The following is a 22,676-nucleotide window of genomic DNA, read 5'->3' as shown; positions in this document are numbered from 1 at the left end:
AAAAAAAAAAAAAAAAAAAAAAAAAAGAACATCCCCCCACCAAAGCAGCCGAACAGCTCCTGACGCGGCGGGCGGAGCCTCCGCGGGCCAATGCGCGGCGGCGGGACGGGGCCGGACGAGGAAGCGGCGCGGGGCGATGCGGGCGGCGGCGGAGCCGGGGCCGCGCCCGGGCCCGGCGACAGCGACAGCGGGCGGCGGCGCCTGGCTCCTGCCGCTGGCGGCGGCGCTGGCGCTGCTCCTGTCGCTGGTGGTGCGGCAGCTGCTGAAGCAGCGGCGGCCGCCCGGCTTCCCTCCCGGCCCCGCGGGGCTGCCGCTGCTCGGCAACATCCCCGCCCTGGGCGCCGAGCAGCCGCACCTCTACCTGCGGCGGCAGAGCCAGATCCACGGGCAGGTACCGCCGCCCCGGGGCCCGCGGGGGCGGGAGGGCCGGCCCGGCAGCCCGGGGAACCGCGGGGTGTGCCGCCCTGCCCCGGCCCCGGGCACGGGGAACCGCGGGATGTGCAGCCCTGCCCCGGCCCGGCAGCCCGGGGAACCGCGGGATGTGCCGCCCTGCCCCGGGCACGGGGAACCGCGGGATGTGCCGCCCTGCCCCGGGCACGGGGAACCGCGGGATGTGCAGCCCTGCCCCGGCCCGGCAGCCCGGGGAACCGCGGGATGTGCCGCCCTGCCCCGGCCCCGGGCACGGGGAACCGCGGGATGTGCAGCCCTGCCCCGGGCACGGGGAACCGCGGGATGTGCAGCCCTGCCCCGGGCACGGGGAACCGCGGGATGTGCCGCCCTGCCCCGGCCCGGCCCCGGGCGGATGCTGCGGGCGGGGCGCCCGCCGGGAGCGGGAGCGCAGGGCTCTGGAGCCGCGCTTCAAACTGCCTGCAGCGCGGTATTTGAGATACTTACAGCCCGCCAGCGTAACTGTGTCAAAACGGATCCTTCTCTTGTTTTCTTTTTCCTCTCTTATTTTGTACTTTCTTCTATATGGGGCGTTTCTTTCCATCAGCCAGTTTTAAGCAGCCAATCTCCTCTTATGGGCTTCATAAAAGCTAACTCCAAACTAGATCTAACGTGTTTTGGTAATAATAATAAAAAAGTAAATGTTCTTCAAGCAAAATACTAGCACAAATGGAACGGAAATAGGAAGGGAAACGTGTTGTCAAATACACCAAGCTTTTTACTTGGCTGTAATGCTGTATGGAGTTTTAGACATCTGCTCTCCAAAAGGATCCTACAGAATTTGAGGGAACATGGAAAGCATGTTAGGATTTAGGAGACTGTGGAAAAATACAATCAAAGTGAGGTTTTTACAAACAAACGAATAACCCCCCAAACCAAAATAAACTTGTATGATATAGGAATAAAGATAAATAAGCTAGACCAGAGTATACAAAACTCACAAATGGTTTGCAGAAATATACTGGAGTGTCTTCCTGACACATAAAAAAGAAGAGCCATTATAACAGTGAAAATAACAAGTTTGCTATAATAAAATAGTTACAGACTCGTGGAACAATATAGGTTGGAAAAGACCTTTAAGATCATGAAGTCCAACTGTTAACCCAGCATTGCCAAGTCTGCCACTAAACCATGTCCCCAAATGCCACATCTACACAGCTTTTAAATGCCTCCAGGGATGATGACTCCACCACTTCCCTGGGCAGCCTGTTCCAGTGCCTGACAACCCTTTGGGTGGCAACCCTGTTGTCACAGAATGTATAATTAGACTAACACAATTTCATATTGTGGAGGTCACCAGCTTTGACATGGAGAAAAATCAAAAGATTTGTAATGGTAAAAATATAGATTTCTAAGGCCGAGGGAATGTATGGAAAAGGAGCTTAGGTTTCAGTCTTGAGTTTAGGCTCAGTTTTAATTTTTAAAATGTAGATTTGGATTTTATTAATTTTTTTTTTTTTTTTTAGTCCTGTATGTGCCTTCTGCAGGCTGTATTGTACCTTTCTCCAAAGCACCCTGTGCTCACCACTTGTGGAAGCGGGAGCTGGGCCCAGCTGGGCTCTGCTCTCAGTTTTTGGCTATCACCTTGGCTCTCACTCCTCTCTAAGGACCATATGAAAGTGTCCCCAGTCCTCAATTTGGAGAGCTGCTGTCTTTAGGTGCACAGCAAAGCACAGAATGTAGTGTGGGCTAACTAATTTTACCTTTTAACAAAGCAAATTAGTCTCCTGTGTAATGCCACAGCTGTCCCACCTCTGGTCACTTGTGTGCCCTGCTGAAGGTTATTCAACTCTGCATTTCGCATTGATGTTCGGTGTCGTTTCACTTTTTCATTCCTTGTGCTCAGGATTGGGTTGCAATAGCATTTGACATTTTTATTCCCTTTTTCCCCCCAAGATCTTCAGCCTTGATCTGGGGGGTATATCTGCTGTTGTGCTGAATGGCTATGATGCAGTGAAGGAATGCCTCGTCCATCAAAGTGAGATTTTTGCAGACAGGCCATCTCTGCCCTTGTTCAAGAAGCTGACAAACATGGGAGGTGAGTGCTAATGTCTTCTGTATAAAAATGTAATTTGTATCCCATAGATGAACAAATCACATGAAGCATCTTAGCCATTTTCTCTACTTGATGTCCTTTCATTAAATGCTTGATGCTTCTTTAAAGATATTACTTGGAAAGGATTGTCACTCATGGACTATGTTCCATAGCAAGATGTCTGAAATATTTTGTCTCATTTTTTGTCTTGTTGAATGATTTTATTATCTTATGGGGGAAGAAAAATAAAGCATTGCATAAAATACTGTGTCAAAATATTTTTTCAGGCTTACTGAACAGTAAATATGGCAGAGGATGGACAGAACACCGCAAATTAGCTGTAAATAGCTTTCGAATTTTTGGATATGGTCAAAGGTCCTTTGAACACAAAATTTCAGAAGAATCTCTGTTTTTTCTTGATGCCATTGATACATACAAAGGCAAACCCTTTGATCTTAAGCACTTGATAACAAATGCTGTTTCAAACATTACTAATTTGATTATTTTTGGAGAACGTTTCACATATGAAGATACTGAATTTCAGCACATGATTGAGATTTTTAGTGAAAACATTGAATTAGCTGCTAGTGCTTCTGTATTTTTATATAATGCTTTTCCTTGGATTGGTATCTTGCCATTTGGGAAACACCAGCAGCTGTTTAAAAATGCAGCTGAAGTCTATGAGTTTCTTCATGAGCTTATTGAACGTGTCTCTGAAAATAGGAAGCCTCAGTCACCTCGACATTTCGTAGATGCATATTTAGATGAGATGGATTGCAATGGAAATGACCCAGAATCTACATATTCAAGAGAAAATTTAATTTTCTCCGTTGGAGAACTCATCATTGCTGGGACAGAAACCACAACAAATGTTTTAAGATGGGCAGTGTTATTTATGGCTCTTTATCCAAACATTCAAGGTAAGAAATTTGACATTTTGGAGAACTGATTCACTTTCCTGTTGCAAATCTAAAATGCTCTTTCAAAGTGGTGCAATGATCCATAATCATCACCAAAAAACAGCTTTGAATATATTATTCTATTGCATCATTTGCCAAATATACTATGGACAGAGGTGGAAAGCTGGTTTTAAATGCAGACAAAGAGGATATCAAAAGTCAAATGCCATGATAAAATTTTAACATATTATTTTGTGAATATATTTTTATGAAGCTTCAATACTTTAAATTATTTCTAATATATTTAAGTTTAGCATTGTGATGCATGATCTGCTGTTGGCTGGCAGATGTACTAATCTATGTAGTTAATAAATAATAAGGAAATGTAATTAAATATGAAAGTAATAAACTAAATCAAAAACGTACAAGTGTCAGCAAAAATGTAAATCAGGTTGTGGTTAACAATTTAGGTACAATGCTTTTTTATCTTAAGTGCCTCAGTTCACAACAGATTTACAAATGATAGACAGGAATACTTATACTTTTTGAAGAACAGAAATGGCATTTAAAAATAAAAAGATATGCTACAGTCATTCTGAAGTAAGATAGCAATAGATTCTGAGGAGAAGTTTGGTTTCTAGAAGTGAACAGTCACGTTCCTGCTTTCACTGCCTCCTCTTCACTTTTCCTGCCAAAACCACAGCAGTGCTTGGTTCAGTTGGGGCTTCCAGGATTTGGAGGCAGAGAGGCCCAGATAACTTGGAAATTTACAATTGGTACTTTGACCAGAAAATACCACTGTAATATCAATTTCACCATTGTTTCAGAATGGGGATAATAACACTAACCATTGGTAGGAATATAGAGTCTAAGTTTAAAAGCTTGTAAGCTATTCTTTTTTATATAAGGTATATCATGTTTCAGTATTCTTTTAAAATGTATATCTATACAAAAATAGCTTAAATTAGAGTGTAAAGGCTATTACAAAATAAACCTCAGCTTTTATTCCTAACAGGGCAAGTTCAAAAAGAAATTGATCTTGTCATTGGCTCAAACAAAATGCCCACCTTGGAGGAGAAGTGCAAGATGCCCTACACCGAGGCCGTTCTGCACGAGGTTCTGAGGTTCTGCAACATCGTCCCACTGGGGATTTTCCATGCCACTTCCAAAGACACTGTTGTGCGTGGTTACACCATTCCTGGAGGCACCACAGTCATTACAAACCTCTACTCTGTTCACTTTGATGAAAAATACTGGAGCAATCCAGAAGTGTTTTTTCCTGAGAGGTTTTTGGACAGTAATGGGCAGTTTGTCAAGAAAGATGCGTTTATTCCTTTTTCCCTAGGTAAGAGCTATTCCTTCCAGTGTTCCTTTTCACAAATCCAGAGAAGTGTGAAGTGTAAGGGATGGCAAGAAATGGACAAAATTATATCCTCAGTTCTGGTTTAAAGATATCCAATATAATTCAATTTAAAGATATTCAATATAATGCGTTCTGGAGATAACAAATTTCAGCATAGCATCTTTTGTATAGATGAGCTCAGTATTATATATAAACTCGTAAAAATCCTCCCCACAAAGTTCTAATAATTGCCAGTTAATAATGACTGGCAGTAGAGGTAATTAAGAAAATAGCAGGGGGAAAAGGCTAAAATTCACAATGTCATTTTTTAAAGCATCTTCTATCTAGATTGGCACTTCAAGACAAGATACAATAAGTAACAAGTGTATCTAAATCAATTCGACTTAATTGGTTTCAGTGGCATTTGTGAGCAACAAATTCTCTAAAATCAGTTTCTTAGTGTAAGTTATCACCTATCCTTCTAACAAAATACCACCACACAGCACTCCTAGAACACAGAAATGACCATTCCTATTCATCATAAGAGTGAAAATTCGACTGAAGATATCTTAATCTTTTTAAAACCTTTTTTTCAATTCAGGAAGAAGACACTGTCTTGGAGAACAACTGGCTCGGATGGAAATGTTTTTGTTTTTCACCTCGTTGCTACAACGATTCCACCTGCATTTTCCTCATGGAGTGATCCCAGAGCTCAAGCCCAGATTAGGGATGACCTTACAACCACAGCCTTACCTCATCTGCGCCGAAAGGCGGTGACGGGAGGGGCTGAGATGGGCAGCTGGAGCATCAGGATCCACTTTGCCTTCTATTTCTAAACGTGTCCAAGCCAGAATAACAAAAATTTAGAAGACTAATAGTTTATTTTTACTTGGTTCTCAAAGAAAAAAAAAAACAAACCTGAACCAAAGGTGTGGAACACATCCTGTGTGAAACTGATGTTTTCACTCCAAAAGACTATATTGAATCTAACTTCTAATATAGTTTTTAAATATTTAATTATTTAGCAAGGCATTTTACTTTGACAGGACATTTTCATAAGCATGGAGAATATGGTTCAAAATGTTTATGCTTGAATTCATCCATGGAAATATTATTTCCATTATTCCAGCTAAGCTGTTCTTTATAATTATCCATTTAATTTTCATAGTTAAAAGGGTTTTAAGGGGTGTCTCTTTAAATATCTGTAACCAAGAATAAACTATATTTTCCAGCCTTGAAAAACAGATTGTCTATTAAAGCATTTTAATCCTTCTTTCTCCTTGTCCTGTCTTCCCAGTTGGTCATAATTTCCTAGCGAATCAGATAACTGTGAATTCACTTTTAAGATATTTTATGGCTTGCTTCTCACTTAGCCTCATACACAAAGTGTTCAATTATTGCCATACTCCTGACAATCACAGGGCCTTTTTTCTCCAGTATATTACATTTCCAGACACCTGTCATCCCCTGCCTCCCAATACCAAGTACTATGTAATGATTAATCTCTGCTTAAATAGTCTGAAAAAAGCAATATCTGTGTTATCAGAGTCACATGCAACTATACTACGAGTAAAGAAAATAGACTGCTTGCCCTTCTGACCAGAGAAGGAGGGACTTTTTGGGGAGGGCAAGACCACAGGATAGGGAGAAACAGATTTTAAATGAATTTTAAGCACAAATTTTAGGTTTAAGGGCTATGCTTCTGCCAGTTTAATTTACTTTCCTTGCCAGTTCTTGCTTTATGGTTATTGGGAGATAAAGATTTGTATCTGCAGACCTTGCGGAAGCAGCTGAAACTCCAAACACAGTATTTAGTCCCCTCTGTGGGGAGAGAGGGCCTCAGGACAGGGTCCAGAACAAAACAAGCAAGCAGCTATTTAAGGACAGGGCTGAGTGTTTGACCTGACGTTTTACACAAATAGTGCTGCAACTTGGAACTGCAGGAAAGCTGAAAGGCAGGAATTGGCATTTGTTTGCTGACCTGATGTTTTCAGCTTATACTGAGAAATGCTTCCTTTCTTTGGAAAGAGCAAAAGAGAAAAATCAAAGAGAGCTAATACCAGTCCAGTCACAGGCTGCTGCCTGTTGACGTCAGATGCAGCAGGGTCAGATTATTTTACCCTCATGTCTCAGAGAGCAGCTCTAATACAAGTTCCTGTTTCTCTGAAGAGGCTGGGCAGGCCACTCCACTTCCTGAAAAAGTGCCTTATGTAGAGACGATTTAAAACTCAAAAACCAGAGGAAGGAGGCAAACCTGATTGCTGTGCATTGGGCACACCAAGGAAAACTGAATAAACCACTCCTAAGCCATTGGCAAGCAGGAGGCTTAGGAGTCATGATCAAGGTTTTTCTGAATAGCAAGTAGATGTTGTGTGCTTGTGAAATGACTATGGAGAAATTGTGGAATTTACTGAACTTAGGTGCCTTCAGTGTGAAGCCATCCTGAGGAGGTCAGCACTAGTTTTGGACTCATGGCAATTCTCCCTTTGTTCCCAACCCTGTGCTCTTAGATCTGACAGCCAGAGTTTGCAGGGACCCATGCTCAAAATGCAGCTGACCAGTTATAATTCCCTTTTGCTGAGATATTTTGAGATCTAACTCCTGGCTAGTCTTTAATCCATTTAATGAGAACCATATTGATTATATGTCATTCTGGTTTCTAAATCAAAGTGCCTTATAAAAGCTTCAGAATATCAATCCAAATTTTTACCATTATCTGCCAACTTATGGTCTCATTTAAGCAATCAAATACGTTTGACAAACAGTCTTTTTTCTAAATCTGTATCAGTATTAGTCATATTTACATGTTTCATTCTCTATCAACTTTTTCATTATTTTCCCTCTGATTTAGGATTATCCTAAGGATCCAATTTAATAATTTGAAATATTAACATAATAGAAGTTCTTTCTAGTCCTCTGGAATTTCTCCACTGTATCGACAGTGATTACAGTAGCCAGCCAGATGTTCAGAATTTCCTGGTGGGATGTTCAGATAATTCCAGCTGAAATATCTAGGACAGATAGCAGCTAGCTGCTATTTAACATTGTTTTAGGATTAAAGGTTGATATATTAACCAGTGTCACTGCTGGAAGAGCTGCAGTCAGAACCACCATAGTGTCTTAAATCCTCCTTCTCAAATGTCTAGCCTTACATTTTAGCTTTTGGGTTGTTTTGGGCCATGTCAGCATCCCCACAGAATGAAAAGGGAACACTACAAGGATGTCATATATGACACCAAAAAAATGCTGAAGAAAAATCTCACTCATTGCCACTTAATTTCCTGAACTTCCAGCAATTTCAGTGATACTGATACATCCTTAGTATGAACCCAATAAATGCAGGAAGGTTAATTAATGAATTAATTAGTTCAGAAATTAACTATACAGAGTAAGATTTCATGAAAGTTCAAGAAACATTATTGCTTCTCTGAAAGTCAGTAGTTTAAACTTTAAACTGTGATATATATATATTTACATGAATCCAAAATAAGTTTAGCCTGAATTGAGTTTAAGGGTTTGTGCAAGCACTAGAGAGTAGATGAGGCAGATTATGTTGCCATGAAGACAGCAAATTCATGAGAAAAGTAGCAAGCTCAGAGAAAAACACAGTAAAAAAAATAGCAAAATTGCTTTTAAAAATGAGTGAAAATTAGATTGTGTAAATTCGTAACAATGCATTGGATATGAAAACATAAAGATTCAGGGTAAACAAGGGGGAGAAATCATAATGGGGAAGATGCCAGATCAGAATTTGTCTTTGGTTGAGAGAGATGGACTGGTGAAAACACAAGATAACATGGCCAAGATCAGAGAGCTATTCAGTAAGAGCTTGAAAGGAGAACTCTGAGCATAAATTGCTCTGTGAAGGTACACACAGAAGGTTGGTATATGTTTTCATACCAACAAGTTGTCCCAGGTGTTTTTTTGGCCCTGGTAATTCAAACCCTCTCTCTAATCAAGATTAAACTAAACCACGGCTCTGGAAATCTTCTGCCTTTTTCTGTCCTGTCATAACAATGTAAATTGGGCATCAGCAGATTCTCCCCATTCTAGATTATCCCTTCTGGCATTTTTGAAGGCTGTCAGCCCTCTCCATGTCACTAGAACTGGGCAGAACCCACACTCAGAGTGGTCATTCCTTCGGAAGACTGCCAGGCTTCAGGAGACGTTACATTTGTTACATTCTTCCGAATAAATAACATTCCAAATAGATTAAAACCATTAAAATAATGGGAGCATATCAGGAATGTGCAATCTAATCCAATATCTTGCTATTACTGCAGCAGATGGCTGCTTGCCAAAAATTTTACATGTGATGTAGATCAGCCTATAGCAATATTCCAGAAAACAGAATAAACTTACTGTTTATTCTGCTGCTGTTTTCAAGTGCTGACTTCCTTTTCTACATTCATGCCAAAAAAAAAAAAAAACCAAAGTAACACCTTAAAGGAAATATTTTTAATTTATGTAAACTACAAATTATCAGAAGCATGGAAAAATATTATGTATTAAAAAGCTTTTTTATATTACAGTTAATTTGTTCAGATGCTTACCCACATTAGGTCCATCAGCATCCAGAAAACAGGATCCACTCATCCATGTCTCATGGACATTTATACCCTCCCCAAAAGAAGGGAATAAAGGATGCCTCATTGTTCAGGTCCCTCACTAATACAGGTAAAACAGTTCCAGCTTCATACCAGTAAGGAGTGAAAGTTAGATAAAACATCAGAAAGAATTCCACTTATTCTCAGGTAATTAAGTTTCCTTTCTCCCCAGGCATCCCTGTTTAAAGAGTCAAAATGCCCTTTCAGTTAACTTACACAATAAGCTCAATTTAAAATAATAATAATAATAATAATAATAATAATAATAATAATAATAATAATAATAATAATAACAACAACGGTAATAATAATAGTGCTGAACATGCACCACAGCAGAATTTTATAAGCCTAATTTTTCCAGGAAAAGCGTTGATACTTACGACCTCTCTTTAACTGATACAGTTTAGGAAGTTAATTTTATTGCTCTTTTTTTTTTTTTTAGCATAATAATTGCTTCATAAAGTCACTTTAGGGCATTTTCAGATCTTGTTCCATATTATTTTACATTTTGTACGGACACACCATTTCTCTCTCAAGGATGTACAGTCTAAACTGCCACACTATAGAGAGAAATGCAACATGGCTTAATATTGCATTTACTTCACCACAATTGTAGGTATAATCTATAAAATGTTCAAGCTCCTTGTGCCATAATGAACTTCATGATTATATAGAGACTGTAAGAATAATTCATTTTTGATTGGAATAAAATTTAGTGCTAAGAGCTAAAATTTGTCTAAAAATCCCTACTCACTTATATTAATTCTTTTGCTAAGTATATGAATTACATCATCTTCTAAATCATCTTACACTTCCCAATGTGTTAAGTATGCACTTTCTTAAGATCTAGAAAGACCCACATAACTTGACAAATATTTAAAATAAAATTAGCTTTAGCAAGCTAGCTTTAGATAATCATATTTTTAAAAAACATTTTGACTACTGCCTCGCTATTTATTCACAGTCTGACAATTAGACAGATTCTTATCTCTGGCTAAGGTTCAAATCTGGTCTACTTTTTCAAGAGGAGTCTAGCTCTCCCAACAAATAAAAAGATTGTTTCTGGTGGGAGATTAATTATGGGTGAAACACATTTAAAATAAAAAGGGTTTAATATTTACTGAAATACAGGAGTTGATGCCTCCAATTCTCCCTGTTTGAATGTTATTATTTATATAACTGTGCACATTTTTTCTTGGTATTTTAAGTTTCCATACCAGACATCTACTCTAGTCCTAGTGTTTAAAAAATAGGTTCAGAAAGGATCTCAGTAAGTTATGCTGTTCACTCATCTGGAGCACTAACAGTTTTACTAAAAGCTGTTTTTCAGTCTTCTTTATTTGCAGAGACTTTCTTAGTAGCCCAAGACAATCTGTTTCAGTGAGTCACAGCCCTCTCAACCCTTAGACAATCAGTCATGTTTGAGCCTCACAACCTAAAGGTGTTACTTCTTGTCCTAAGCACTATAAACACTGAAAGCATTATTCTGATTACTCTGAAACAGTCTCACAAGGTAACCTTAGAATATCTCACTCGAGTCTCATTTTCTCTAGACTAGGAAAAAATCTTCTTAATTAATTTTATCTTTCTCCTTCTCTTCAGGCCACGTCATCAGGCTCACTGGTCTGTACTGTAATTCTGCAATCTGTCTAAAGAACAGGTGTTTTTCCTGGGGTGTGGCATCCAAAATTAGAAACAGTGTTTTGGTAATGACTTCGTTATGATGAATCAAATTAAAAGACTACAAACCCATTCTCAAAGACAGAGGGGCTTACTTATCCACTACTTTGACTGAAAGAAAGCTTAGTTAATATGAGTCAGATAAACTAGCAATACTACAGATTAATAAATTCTAGTAGGATGAATGTCATGATAAAAGAAAGGGGCATGCTAAGCCCATTTGAATGACTATCTATATATAGGAGCAAGTTTTCACATCTGACTTGCACAGGGAACAAAATCTGCACTCTGCTCCTCGTGTGCAATAATTAATGTCAACCCTATCCTCAGTATTTTTGGTATGATACCTGCATTTTAAGCTAAGCATTACCTTTTGTTTTATATGCAATTAAAATTAAGATATTTTGATCTCATTCAAGGTGCAAAGGGTTCTGCTGATCCAGAGAGATGAGTCAGAAGTGACTCATCACCTGTTTTTTGGCAGGATGTTTAGAACCTGGACAAACAACAAGGTGACTGGTAGGGATCATTTGAAACACCATGGTCTCTCACCAGTACTTACTGGGTTGGTTAAATGTTACGTTTGGTTTGGGTTGTTTGTTTGTTTGTTTAGTTTGTTGTGGGGTTTTTTGGTGGGTTTTTGTTGTTGTTGTTGTTTTGTTTTTTGTTGTTGTTGTGGTGGTTGGCTTTGTTTGGTTTGGTTTGGTTTTTTCTCCTCTGAAACCTCACAGATAAACCAGCAGACCGAAGGTTTCACCTCACTGGAAATTTTTTACTCTATCAGATTCCACAGAATCTGTGCCAGGCAGAACCGCCTGTGGAGTAGACCCTACCACAGACTCAGCTTCTACCACCTGTGATCTCCTGAAGTTCAGAAATCAAAAGATGACTCGTGGTGTACAGATTCCAAAAGAAATCTTTCTGTCAAACATCTCTGGTTGTGCTGTGTCCTTTTTAAAGGGTGTCTGAAGTGTCACACAGAACAAAGTAAGTGTCAATCACATACCTAAAGCCAAGTGCAATAGAATGTTTATCCTGTAGCAGCTTAGTCCATCAGCTTTCTTTCTGTCCTCTACAAATGTGTTATCCCTTCGCATTAAGCAGAGTACAAATAAACTGATTGCTTACAGCCCTATTAAACAAAGATCAGATAGAGAGGAATTAAAAATTGTGTTCTTTTGTCGGCTTCATCTCTGAGAATCCACAATATAATTTTATAGCAAGTTAAAGACTGACTTCAGTAGATATCGAAAGGAAAATTCCTCACTGGAAAAGTGAAAGTAATTCATTACCTCATTTGCCTTAACATAGATATGAATGAAGCAGCACATTATCCAGAGACACAATTCTGAAGAGAGCTGGAGGAAAAAAAGCAAAATAAATACTGTCTTGATCATACTTTTTGTACCTCATTTAACCAACTTTGTATATTTGTTTTCTCTCATCTAATTTTTATTAGCCACTGAAGGATCAATTTCCTAAAACTTGTATCCCAGCTGAAGTTGTGATAATTGCATCATTATTTCCATTACCATTTTCATTTAATTTCTAAAAATCCAAGTCTTCTGACTTGATAAAGACATACTGTTTCTGTAATATTTTCAATACAAACTGGCCTGAGACAATAAACAGTGTTTCTCTTCTGAATATCTTTCACATATTTGTGTGTCTGTGCCATCCTTACGTTTTCTTTCTAGTTACCATTCAGCCTAATTCCATCCTTTTAGTCCAATGCATCTCTCAGACTGGGATTCCCGCTCTCACACTCACCACTGTATGAGACACTTACAATTCTGCTTATCTCAAATGTTTTTTAGGACAAAAGGGGAAGTGCTGCCGTGGGAATGTTGGTGCCACAGGATGGGTCAGGCTGGGAGGGACCACAGGGGTCATCTGGTCCAACCTCCCTGCTCCAGCAGGGCCATCCCAGAGCACAGGGCACAGGATTGTGTCTAGATGGTTCTGGAATATCTCCAGTGAGGGGGCCCCCAGACCCTCTATGGGCAATAACACGCTCTGGATTACCTCATATTCTGACTATGCTTTCAAAAGATCCAGAAGCCAAGATTCAGCTACATCTACACCAGGAGCAAGCACCAAAGCTAAAACTTTGAGCTCTTGAATTCTGCTAACTCCTTCTGCTGATTCACCTGCCACTGGTTGTGGTTAAAACTGGATGCAAATACAAAGAAATGGTTCTATGCACAGAGCAAATCAGGTCTTACACAAACTTTAGTTTTCTAATTAGTCTAGACTCACCTGGGGCAGTGCTATACTATTCCTTTCATTTTGAACCTTACACTCACCATTTAACTTTGTCATGGTAGAAGAACTCACAGGAAGAGGTTCCAAGTTGTTAATTTTGACTGGTTTAGCACCTCCTTCACATCCAGAGGATTCCAGAAAGCACAGAGAGAATTTTGTCCTTATAGAAAACTTGGTAGGTCTAGTTCTGTGTGTATGGGTGCAAGTAATCCAATATACATCATAAAAGAAGGCAATGAGAAGATGGGAGACTCAACTTAAACCTGAGAATATTATACAGAAAAGTTGTATTTTGCGTGGCATAAACTTCAGTGTAGGCTAATTTGGTCCACTTCTTGGAAGAAAAAAAAAAAAAGAAAAAAAAAAAGTGTGTGTGGGGGTGGGTAGTGTTGCATTAGAAAGTGTTTTAAGTGTGTTCCTTTGTGTGGTTTTCAGCAGTACCTAGCATCCCCTGGTAGCTGTGAATTACTGAAGTGTGATCACAGATTTAAGAATGAAATGCCTTATATGGAGAGATGTTATTTTTGGACAACAGCTCAATCAACATTCAGAGGATGCTCCATTACCATTTTTGAAAGTTTTAAGACACCTTTAGTTACAGTCACATCCACTTCTGCAAACATTCCCTGAACCAGCCTTGTTAACTTTTCTCCAGTCTTTTCCCTTTGCTCTTAGAGTAACAATTAGTCACATACTGTGCACACATAAAAAACAGAGATTTTAAAGTGGGTTTAGAACACATTCGTAATTAAACATATCTTTGAAGGAAGCTATTGTAACTTGGAAATATCTAATTGGAAATACATATTAGCATTACAGTTTATTAAACACTGTTACTAGATTGTAAAATTGCTTCACTATTCCTAAAGAGTATAAGAAAAACCTGAGATAAGAAAGTTGCTGGCAAAGATGTCACTAAATCTAAATCCTGCCAGTGTTCTAGTTAAAGATAAAATCTTAATTTTTACCTTATTATATTTCTGTTATTTTTTAAAATAATAACACTTTAAGGGAAACTAAAAATGGAACCTTGTCATGTAAAATAACAGAACAGTAACTTTAGACAAACTAATTAATATCCTTTTTTCAGACAAAGCAAAATGATATTAAACAATATTAAAATGACATTTATGTACACAAACACACTATCTAAACACAAAATGCTGAAAATACAGCATACTGTAAGAATCAGGATTTTTCTAGTCTTCACATTATCTGTAAGAAGAATATATGATCAAAGAAATGTAAAATACAGCTGTATGATCAGTAAGTGCCAGCTTCAATAGTGCAACATTTTATTAACGACAGAAATACTGTTTTAACACTGCTCGTGTTACAAAAAACCTGCAGTGATAGTGATAATGGCAGCAAAGGGGAATTTGGCACTGAAGATATAACAAAAGCACATTTCAGTGATCTTTTAAGTGTATCCACAAAAAGGCTTATTAGCAAAAAATGCAAAAAAACCACCTAAACCTTTCAGTTATTTAAACTGGCCAATGAAATTGCAGAATGAAAATCTGTGTAAAATAGTGTAATACACTTTACACAAAGTTATCTCTTTTTTTTCCAAGTCAATTGATGCAAACACAAATATGCTGAGACACATTTAGAAATAGTACACGTGCACTTGGGTTTTATTCAGTTCAACTACACAGCATTTAAAGGTTTAGTACTAAAAGGAGCACTTTTAAAACTAGGTTTATCTGTGGCTTGCTTACCTGTAGCCTAATTTATGACCTGTTTGTTTACAAATTAGACCTACAATGGTAGTGTTTCTAAAAATACATTGGGTGGAATGTGCAAGTTTACTTTAAAACTCAACAATCTAAAATGCAGTACAGTACAGTTATTTTCATCTTCTATCAGGCTTTACTCAAAGTTTCCACCTTCTGGTTTCCATATGTGTATTTCAGGATGTACATCAAACTTGAAGGCAATAAAAGCTGTGTCTGTGATAGAAGAAGAAGTGTGGGGCAAATTAAAGGAGCCACTTTGAAACAGTTTAGTTTATGTCTTTAAAAAAAAAATCTTTAATTCTCCTAAAGCTTTACATACAAAGAATAAATGAGATACGATCTTATTTCCTTAAAATTTAATACGGGAAATGGGTGCAAGATAAAAATCTATGATGTGGTTGAGTTGTTTTTAAATGTGAACCTGAGTAAGGGCAGGAAACACAACACTACTTACGACTAAAAGAATAAAATTCCTTCATAATTTAAGTAGCTGAACAGGTTTTAATATTCTACCACAAAACAGCAAGGCAACAGATGAGAATGGCCTTGTATTCAATGAATTATCATGAACATCCACTGCAAACCTGAATATTTTCTGCAAAAATAAAACATCAGATTATGCACAATAATAAAAAGCATCAGAAATAGATGCACCTGGATTTTCTTTCCTCTTTTTAAACCACAAATATCAGAATTCAGCATTTATGTCACAGTCCTTGAACAGTTGCTCTGAGATGACTACATGAAGCACACTACTGCACTAGGTAGACACCCCACAACAGGCTTGCACTGCAGCAGTAACACAGTTTTCATGTAGGCACAGACTTTTTTCTCATTCATGTTCAAAAACAACATGAAATAAGCAACTCAAGACAACATTAGGATTCATCCCGCGGTTCCTTGTTAGCGAAAAGTTCTTGCCACTTTGGTAATCAAAGTCACTGAACGTTTTTTTAAAAACTGCAGGTACCTCAAGGAAAAGAAGAGTTCCATATTCAGCAAGGCAGCATTATATCAGGATATTTTATACCAACTAAGGCATAAAGAACTTTGCATCAGGGTATACAATACTCAATCTCTGAATAAAGTTCCATATTCTGTGTGGCGAAAGTGCATAGGAGTGGGATTCCACCAGGGTGAAAAGAATCCTCTCACAGTATTAAGGCCTTTCGATTTTATGTGAACTGCGTCGGTCTGAAGTCAGCACAGTGGAATAAACATAGGCTGTCATCACACTGGACTCCACTGGAGTTCCCTTAGCATGTCTTGTCTTCTCCTAGTTGTCGCTCATCATCTTCATCAGCTTCCTCAATAACCTGAATGTCATCTGCTTGAGGTAAAGATGAGATTTCAGTCAGCAGTTTGGCTCCTTCTGTTTTGTTTTTTTCCTCCTCTTCGATCACTTTCTTCCATATTTTGTGATTTTCGCTGAGGTGGTGTATTAGCTGGCAAAATATTCGTCTACCTTTTTTTCTTTGAGCTTCTGTAAAATTATAAGCATATTGGATTGTTTGACATTCCAAGTAATTGTATTTTACACACACAAAACCAATGGTACATTGCAAGCGAGATGTAAATTTGAGCGAGGCACACGGATGATTATTCTGAATATTTAAACAGTGGCATGGCAAAGGATATCAACAAGTTTCTGTTTTAAATTGCAAGTCTCCTGGTAGCAACAAAATCTTTATTGAAAGAGGAGAATGTATGAAGCAACCTAACACCAAAATCTACAAGATTTGAACTGCACAATTTCAACTGTCACTGCTATGTCTGAAGCTACTGAAGGACAACTAAGCACCAACAGAAACACAGGAACTTACTTAAAATAAGATCATCTTCCATTTCTTCATCATCACTCTCTAACTGTGCACCATCATCATCTTCAGTATCCCCCTCCTCCTCATCAATCCACTGCCCTGGAAGCAACCCAGCTGCGTTGTAGGAATTACAAAGGGGGCCAACTATGTGAGTGATGAAAGATTCCTGCAGTTTCGCAAGCTGGGGAGAAGAACGATCCATGAAGGGGCTTATAGGTAACCCAAGACTTGCTTCTTCATCACCCTGAAAAAGAAATGAAAAAAACCTATCAGAATTTCTCATAAAATTAGCTTTAAATACTTATTTTAAAAATTACTTCTAATGAATTGAGTAAGCTCCAGCTTCCTATCGAGGGGAAGCACATGGAAAGGCACTGATGTCTCCAGTGAGCAGTAACAGGACCTGATGGAATGGCACAAAACTGTATCAGGGAAGGTTTAGGTTGGATATCCTCAGTTGTTTTGTGCAGGGCCAGGAGTCAGGCTTTGATGACCCCAGTGGTCCCTTCCAACTCAGGATATTCTGTGATTCCATGAACCATCACATGGGGAGTATAACTGTACAGACCAAGTGAACGAAAATGTAATTAGGCCAGTTTAAAATAAAGACACATTGTGGCTCAGACTTGCACAGTCCATAATCCTCCCTCCAGCTTTGCTTGTGTCTGGATGGAGAACTAGTTCTCCTGGAGCTGCTATTCCTCTGCCTTTACAGGATGGCTGCAGAGGAGGCAGAGATTCAGCTTCAATTGCTGAGCTGATGAGCAGAGAAAGTGTCAGAGTAACCAGCCATAGCAAGGCATGTTGATAATAGCATGCCCTGCAAGGCCACAGAAGAATGAAATGAGCTATAATATCCAGAGTAAAGTGGTTTGTTTTCTTTGTTTGTTTAGGGTTTTTTCCCATTTTATAAACTGAAGAAATGAAACATTGAACAGTTGCTCGTAGAAAAATCTGAGCTATAATTACTTATCTCAGCACTTCCATGGACCTTATCGTTCTAGAGCTGAACATACATTTTTAGTCTTGTGGATTTTGAACATATTCTTTCACCTAGAAACACATCTGCGAACTTAACTTCTGAAAGTGAAAGAAGTTATTTTGATTTATCAGCATCATCTTAAGGAAAGAAGCTCTTCCCCTCAAAAATCCCCTAATATCAGAAAAATGGAAAATATTGGCTGGGAGCTTGTTTTCTAACACAATTATTAGAAACTAAACCATCATGTTAGTAAGCTACATGTGAAAATAATTTTCAGTATTCGGAATGAGAAGATGGACATACCTGAAGATTTAAAACACGGAATAAAGCTTATTTTAGTTTAAACCACTGGTAAAACAAAGAATCAATCATCTGCCCATCATTAAAAAGAGAAAATTGCTCTTTCCACACCCACCTGTTCATAAAATTCATTGACAATGCCTTCAGTCCATTTCAGGTGCAGGTCCCTGACTTTGGCTGGGCCATTAATATCAGCCAGTTTGATGCATATTTGACAGGCCAGCAGGCGATCGTTCTCATTGCTCCATTCTATGCCATTGCTGTTCATGCCATTGACCTGGGGTAGGCACAGACATCGAGTTAAAACTCTTCAGCCATGGGTTTATTAGGCAATCAGCTGGTTTGTACAAAGGAAATACTCTATTTGCATTTTAAGAGCTTAAATTTAAATAATATAAAACTTTAAATGAATGTGATTAAAACTGCTGAGAAGCAATGATAACATCGGTATATCAAGACCAGATCAGTGCAGCCACTAAAGTGGAACAAACCTTGGCATTGAACTCTGCAAGGAAATCAAAATGCTTCTTGAGGTCTGTGGCAAGGATCGCTTCAATCACTAAGAAACGAAAGCGCTTGAATTCTACGTGATCAAGGTTCAATAAAAAGTTGTATTCTGGTCGTGATAAGAAAAGATTCCAGGCAGATGCAGCATGGTGATTTTCTAAAACTGACCTGTCATTGTAGAGAACAGCCTACAGGAAAAAAAAAAACAAGGAAAGAATCGTAAATTACACAGGGAAGTTTTAAAGTTATCATTAAATATTCTGAAGTTTACAGGCTAGTTAGAAACAATGTTAGTAAAAATAAAAAAAAATTTTTGTCTTCTAGTTTTGGGGTTAAAATGACACAAAAAAGACAGATGAGGTAAAACCCCCCCAAACTCAACAATTAGCAAAGTTCTTTGTTTCTTGAAAGTCCTTAACAATGCCTTACTTACAGCTGAATTCAGACTTTAGGCACACATACACAAACCACTTGAGACTTTGAACAGTGTATGTGTGGAACAACGTGTATTTTACATCATACAGTAATGTAAAAAAGAAAACAAGGAAAAAAAGAGATCTAAGTATATGCTTTTATTTCCTCTTAATTGTGTTGGAAAAACAAAAACAACAAAAACCCCAACCCAACAAAAACAAAGAAACAAACAAACAACAAAAAAAAAACCAAAACAAAACAAAACAAATAAAAAACCCCAACACAAAAAAGACTCCAAAACACATAAGAATTGTCATAATGGAAAATGGTGCAAAGTATCATAACACTAGTTTTCAAAGGGCTATGTTTAATGCAGAAATTTTAACTGTAAACAAGCTAACTAAAATATAAAAACAGTAGCAGATTCTATTCACAGCATCCATGTTTTATATAAACACCCTAGAAAATAATTAATCAAATATAGATTAAACAGAATCTGAAAAAAAACTTCATTTGGCCAATGTTTTTTGAAATTTTTCAAAGAATGCTTGTATTTTTGAAACTCGGTGATGGATGTCTGTGTTGTTTGGTTTTGTTCCTCCTTGTGTGCTGTTTTCAGCAGAAATACCTAAGTGCCTACATCCTAAGCTCTCTTTTAATAAGGAGTTGTTGAAAACTGATTGGAAAGTTCACTTTCAAAGTCTTTATCTCCCAAGAAGCTGTACCAGTTTCTGATCCATCGTTGTTGATGATGTTGTTATTGTTATTTAAGTTTCTTCTCTGTAACTTACTAAGAGAGATCCAAATAGCCATCACAGTGGCTTAGACCTAGGGCCAGCTCTCTATGAAATAATCCTTTGCTCTATCCTGCACTGGTTTATGCTGTTATTTTCAATTTTGCAAATTCAAAGTTGATTCTATATGCATACACAATCAATACATACAAAACACACCAGAATTTAACAGGAAAGAAAAATAAAAATATTGCACAAGTATAGTACACATTAATTTCCTCATTTCTTAAATTGCGCCTTAAATATTAAATCCTAAACAACTTACTTTAGCGATATAGAATAGAAAAAAAATTCTTTATATTGATTTCAGACACAAACAATAATTTTCTGCGTGAAGAGGTTCTTACCTGAGGTGCATTTGTGGCCACTAGAAAAGCATTTGTACGTCCAGGATGATCATAGTCGTGCATGGCAGCTGCTACATACAAAGCCATCAGTTCCAAAGCAGGAATGTTTGATGCCAGACAACCATAACTATCATCAGCAATAGGACAGCTTTTTGAAGAAGTGTAGATGACTTGAACTGGGGCAATATCACTGGCTTCATCTAAAAAAAATTCAAAGTACAAAACCAGAATATTTTTTTAGAACAGTATTTCATTCATATTTGTAATATATTATAAATGCGTATAAACAGCCAGACACTGTTGCAGACATGGCACAATTATCCATGTTGTCATGAAGCTGAATAATTGGCAAAGACTTATATTTAAAAAAATAAGAAGTCCTAATAATATTTATTATTATTTTATAAACTAACAATTTTGAAGAAAAGTTGAAATGCATTGAGTTGCAACTTTGTAGCACTAACGAGCCTTCTACTGCTTGTCTCCAACCTGAACTAGTCCCAGAAGAGATTAATCAGCATCTTCCCTCGTATTTCTTTGATTTTCCCATGCCTTGAACTTGCAAACCTACAGGAAAACCTGGAGGGGGCAGTGGAAACTACCACAAAAGGAATTAACGCCATTAATTTGGGAACATTTACATGACAAGAAGATTGACAGTTTTATTATCCTCTTTCCCGTGGACAAAGTCACTACTTTAAAAAAAAGGAAAAGGAATAGCACTTATTTCATCATTGCATAATATAAGTGGAACTCCTTTGCCTTAATAGAATAAGCAAGGATTAAAAGCCTGAAAATATCTATATTGAAGACTTTCCAAGCAATAAGATTATAATTTCTTCTTTTATTTTTTCTTTTTTTTTTTTTTTTTGTAGAGGAGAATAAAATTATTTTTATCACTTTTCTCCAGTTAAGTGTCCAGTCCCAACCCATTTAACACCTGGAGAAAGAAAAGACAATGGGGTACAATCAATAGATATGGACAAACTTGGAAAAAAGACAAAATTCCCGCCCTTTAAAAGCCACATGACCCGTGTCTTGTCTTTTTCTACTACACACATAAAACAGAGTTCTTGGAGAGTGCTTGATTTCCCCTTTTAATTTTTCTGAAATACAAACCCTTTGGCATCGAAGTCTATGTTTACAACCTTTTTTTTTTATCCTTTACTTACAGGATACAATTGGTAAAAATTACAAATTCTAAATTAAAAAGTTACCTCTATGAAGTCACAGACAACACAAAAGCAAACTTAATTGGAAATAACTTCCCGTAACAGTTGAATTTGGAGGTATTATTTCCTTTTCAGGGATGCTCTTATGCAGTTATTGTTGGGGTGGTCACTTCAGTGTTTGAAAGTCTGCATGTGATACCTAACATAGAATTCTAAAATATTAATTTTTATACTGAAGCCATTAAGGAGAACTTCAATTAAGTCAAATACTTTGGTATTTTTTTCTTCGGTCTATTTAACTTTCCAATAAAGTTAAGAAATATCAGCCTAATGTATTTCAAATGCTAAAAATACCCTGACTATGGCAGAATACAGAGGTTTCATTCAGCATAGAAAATTTATGAAGTGAACCAGTTTTCTTGGCTAACAAACTAACCATTACTCATCTAATAATTTTTCTAAAAGTCAATTGCATGATATTTCTGAACGGTGTGTGCTTTGTGATTTTTTTTCTACTGCCTTATATAAAAGCACAAAAAAAAAAAAAAAAAAAAAAAAAGAAGTGACTCATAAGAATAATAAGACATTTTCTTCCAGAGCAATTTGGTTTACCTGTTGTAGTTTCATTATAACATTCTTCAGCAAACAGAAATAACCTGTGTGAATACATACCTATATCACTGTCCATTACATGCTCATGACGGACCTGCTGAAATCCAGGAATGGGCCGTGTGGTCAGGTACCACACTGCATGGAGAACATCTGTGGCATGGATACGATTGTGATCTGAACAAGACACAAGAAAAAAATATTACCTGAAATGTCATCAAAAGGAATAACAAAGACGACAAAAAAAGAGAAATGGACAAAAGGTATAAGTGAGATTTTAATTAGTTATAAAAGGAAAAATAGTATTCGAAATGTCAGCAGTAGGTTTATGTATCACTGAACATTTTTAAGAAGGCAGTTAGATAAATATCAAACACTGTCTATGCATACTTCATCCTACCTGGGCCTTAGGAAGGGATTAAATGGCCTTTTAAATCAATAATGTTGAGAAACAAGCATGGCCTGCAATCTGATGCCTACAAGCACCTGGGCTGGGCAAACATCTGTGGAGTGGGGAAGTGTGGGTTTTGTTTTGTTTTCCAATAAATCTGTCTGCCCTGCACAGCAAGGTGAATAACTACCTAAAAATTTCTCTATTTTCTTCTCATTTTATTAAAGACCTCACCCAAATTTCTGTTAAATCAGCAACTATTCTCCCACTGACTTCAGCGTGGTTGATTCAACTACAAATTCAAATTCCTTAAGATTATCTTCAAA

General features: G+C 37.8%; 2 protein-coding genes across 3 annotated transcripts in view; one reads left to right on the top strand and one right to left on the bottom strand.

Moving 5' to 3' along the window:
• LOC134551020 (vitamin D 25-hydroxylase) lies at positions 1-5,996 on the top strand. Of its 2 annotated transcripts, XM_063398065.1 has the most exons (5): positions 1-391; positions 2,344-2,485; positions 2,770-3,402; positions 4,397-4,726; positions 5,325-5,996. In XM_063398065.1, exons 1-5 carry the CDS (start codon positions 137-139, stop codon positions 5,498-5,500), a joined length of 1,536 nt encoding a protein of 511 aa, XP_063254135.1. In that variant the 5' UTR covers positions 1-136; the 3' UTR covers positions 5,501-5,996. The 2 variants fall into 2 exon arrangements, with proteins under 2 accessions (XP_063254135.1, XP_063254136.1); XM_063398066.1 differs by lacking the exon at positions 1-391 and having other exon boundaries at positions 2,347-2,485; positions 3,206-3,402.
• Positions 5,997-14,894: 8,898 nt separating this feature from the next.
• Positions 14,895-22,676, bottom strand: part of PDE3B (phosphodiesterase 3B) — an 83,742-nt gene continuing 75,960 nt past the window's right edge. The window contains exons 11-16 of the mRNA XM_063398064.1: positions 22,023-22,136; positions 20,179-20,378; positions 18,608-18,811; positions 18,232-18,393; positions 16,838-17,078; positions 14,895-16,497 (exon numbers count right to left, since the gene is read on the bottom strand). Coding sequence (XP_063254134.1) covers positions 16,271-16,497; positions 16,838-17,078; positions 18,232-18,393; positions 18,608-18,811; positions 20,179-20,378; positions 22,023-22,136 — 1,148 coding nt within the window. The 3' untranslated portion in view covers positions 14,895-16,270. The remainder of the gene's footprint in view (positions 16,498-16,837; positions 17,079-18,231; positions 18,394-18,607; positions 18,812-20,178; positions 20,379-22,022; positions 22,137-22,676) is intronic.

Source organism: Prinia subflava, chromosome 5, assembly GCF_021018805.1.
Source record: "Prinia subflava isolate CZ2003 ecotype Zambia chromosome 5, Cam_Psub_1.2, whole genome shotgun sequence".
In the NCBI taxonomy this organism is placed as follows: domain Eukaryota; kingdom Metazoa; phylum Chordata; class Aves; order Passeriformes; family Cisticolidae; genus Prinia; species Prinia subflava.
The sequence above is the reverse complement of the archived record's forward strand: the minus strand, read 5'-3'. Positions and strand labels throughout refer to the sequence as shown.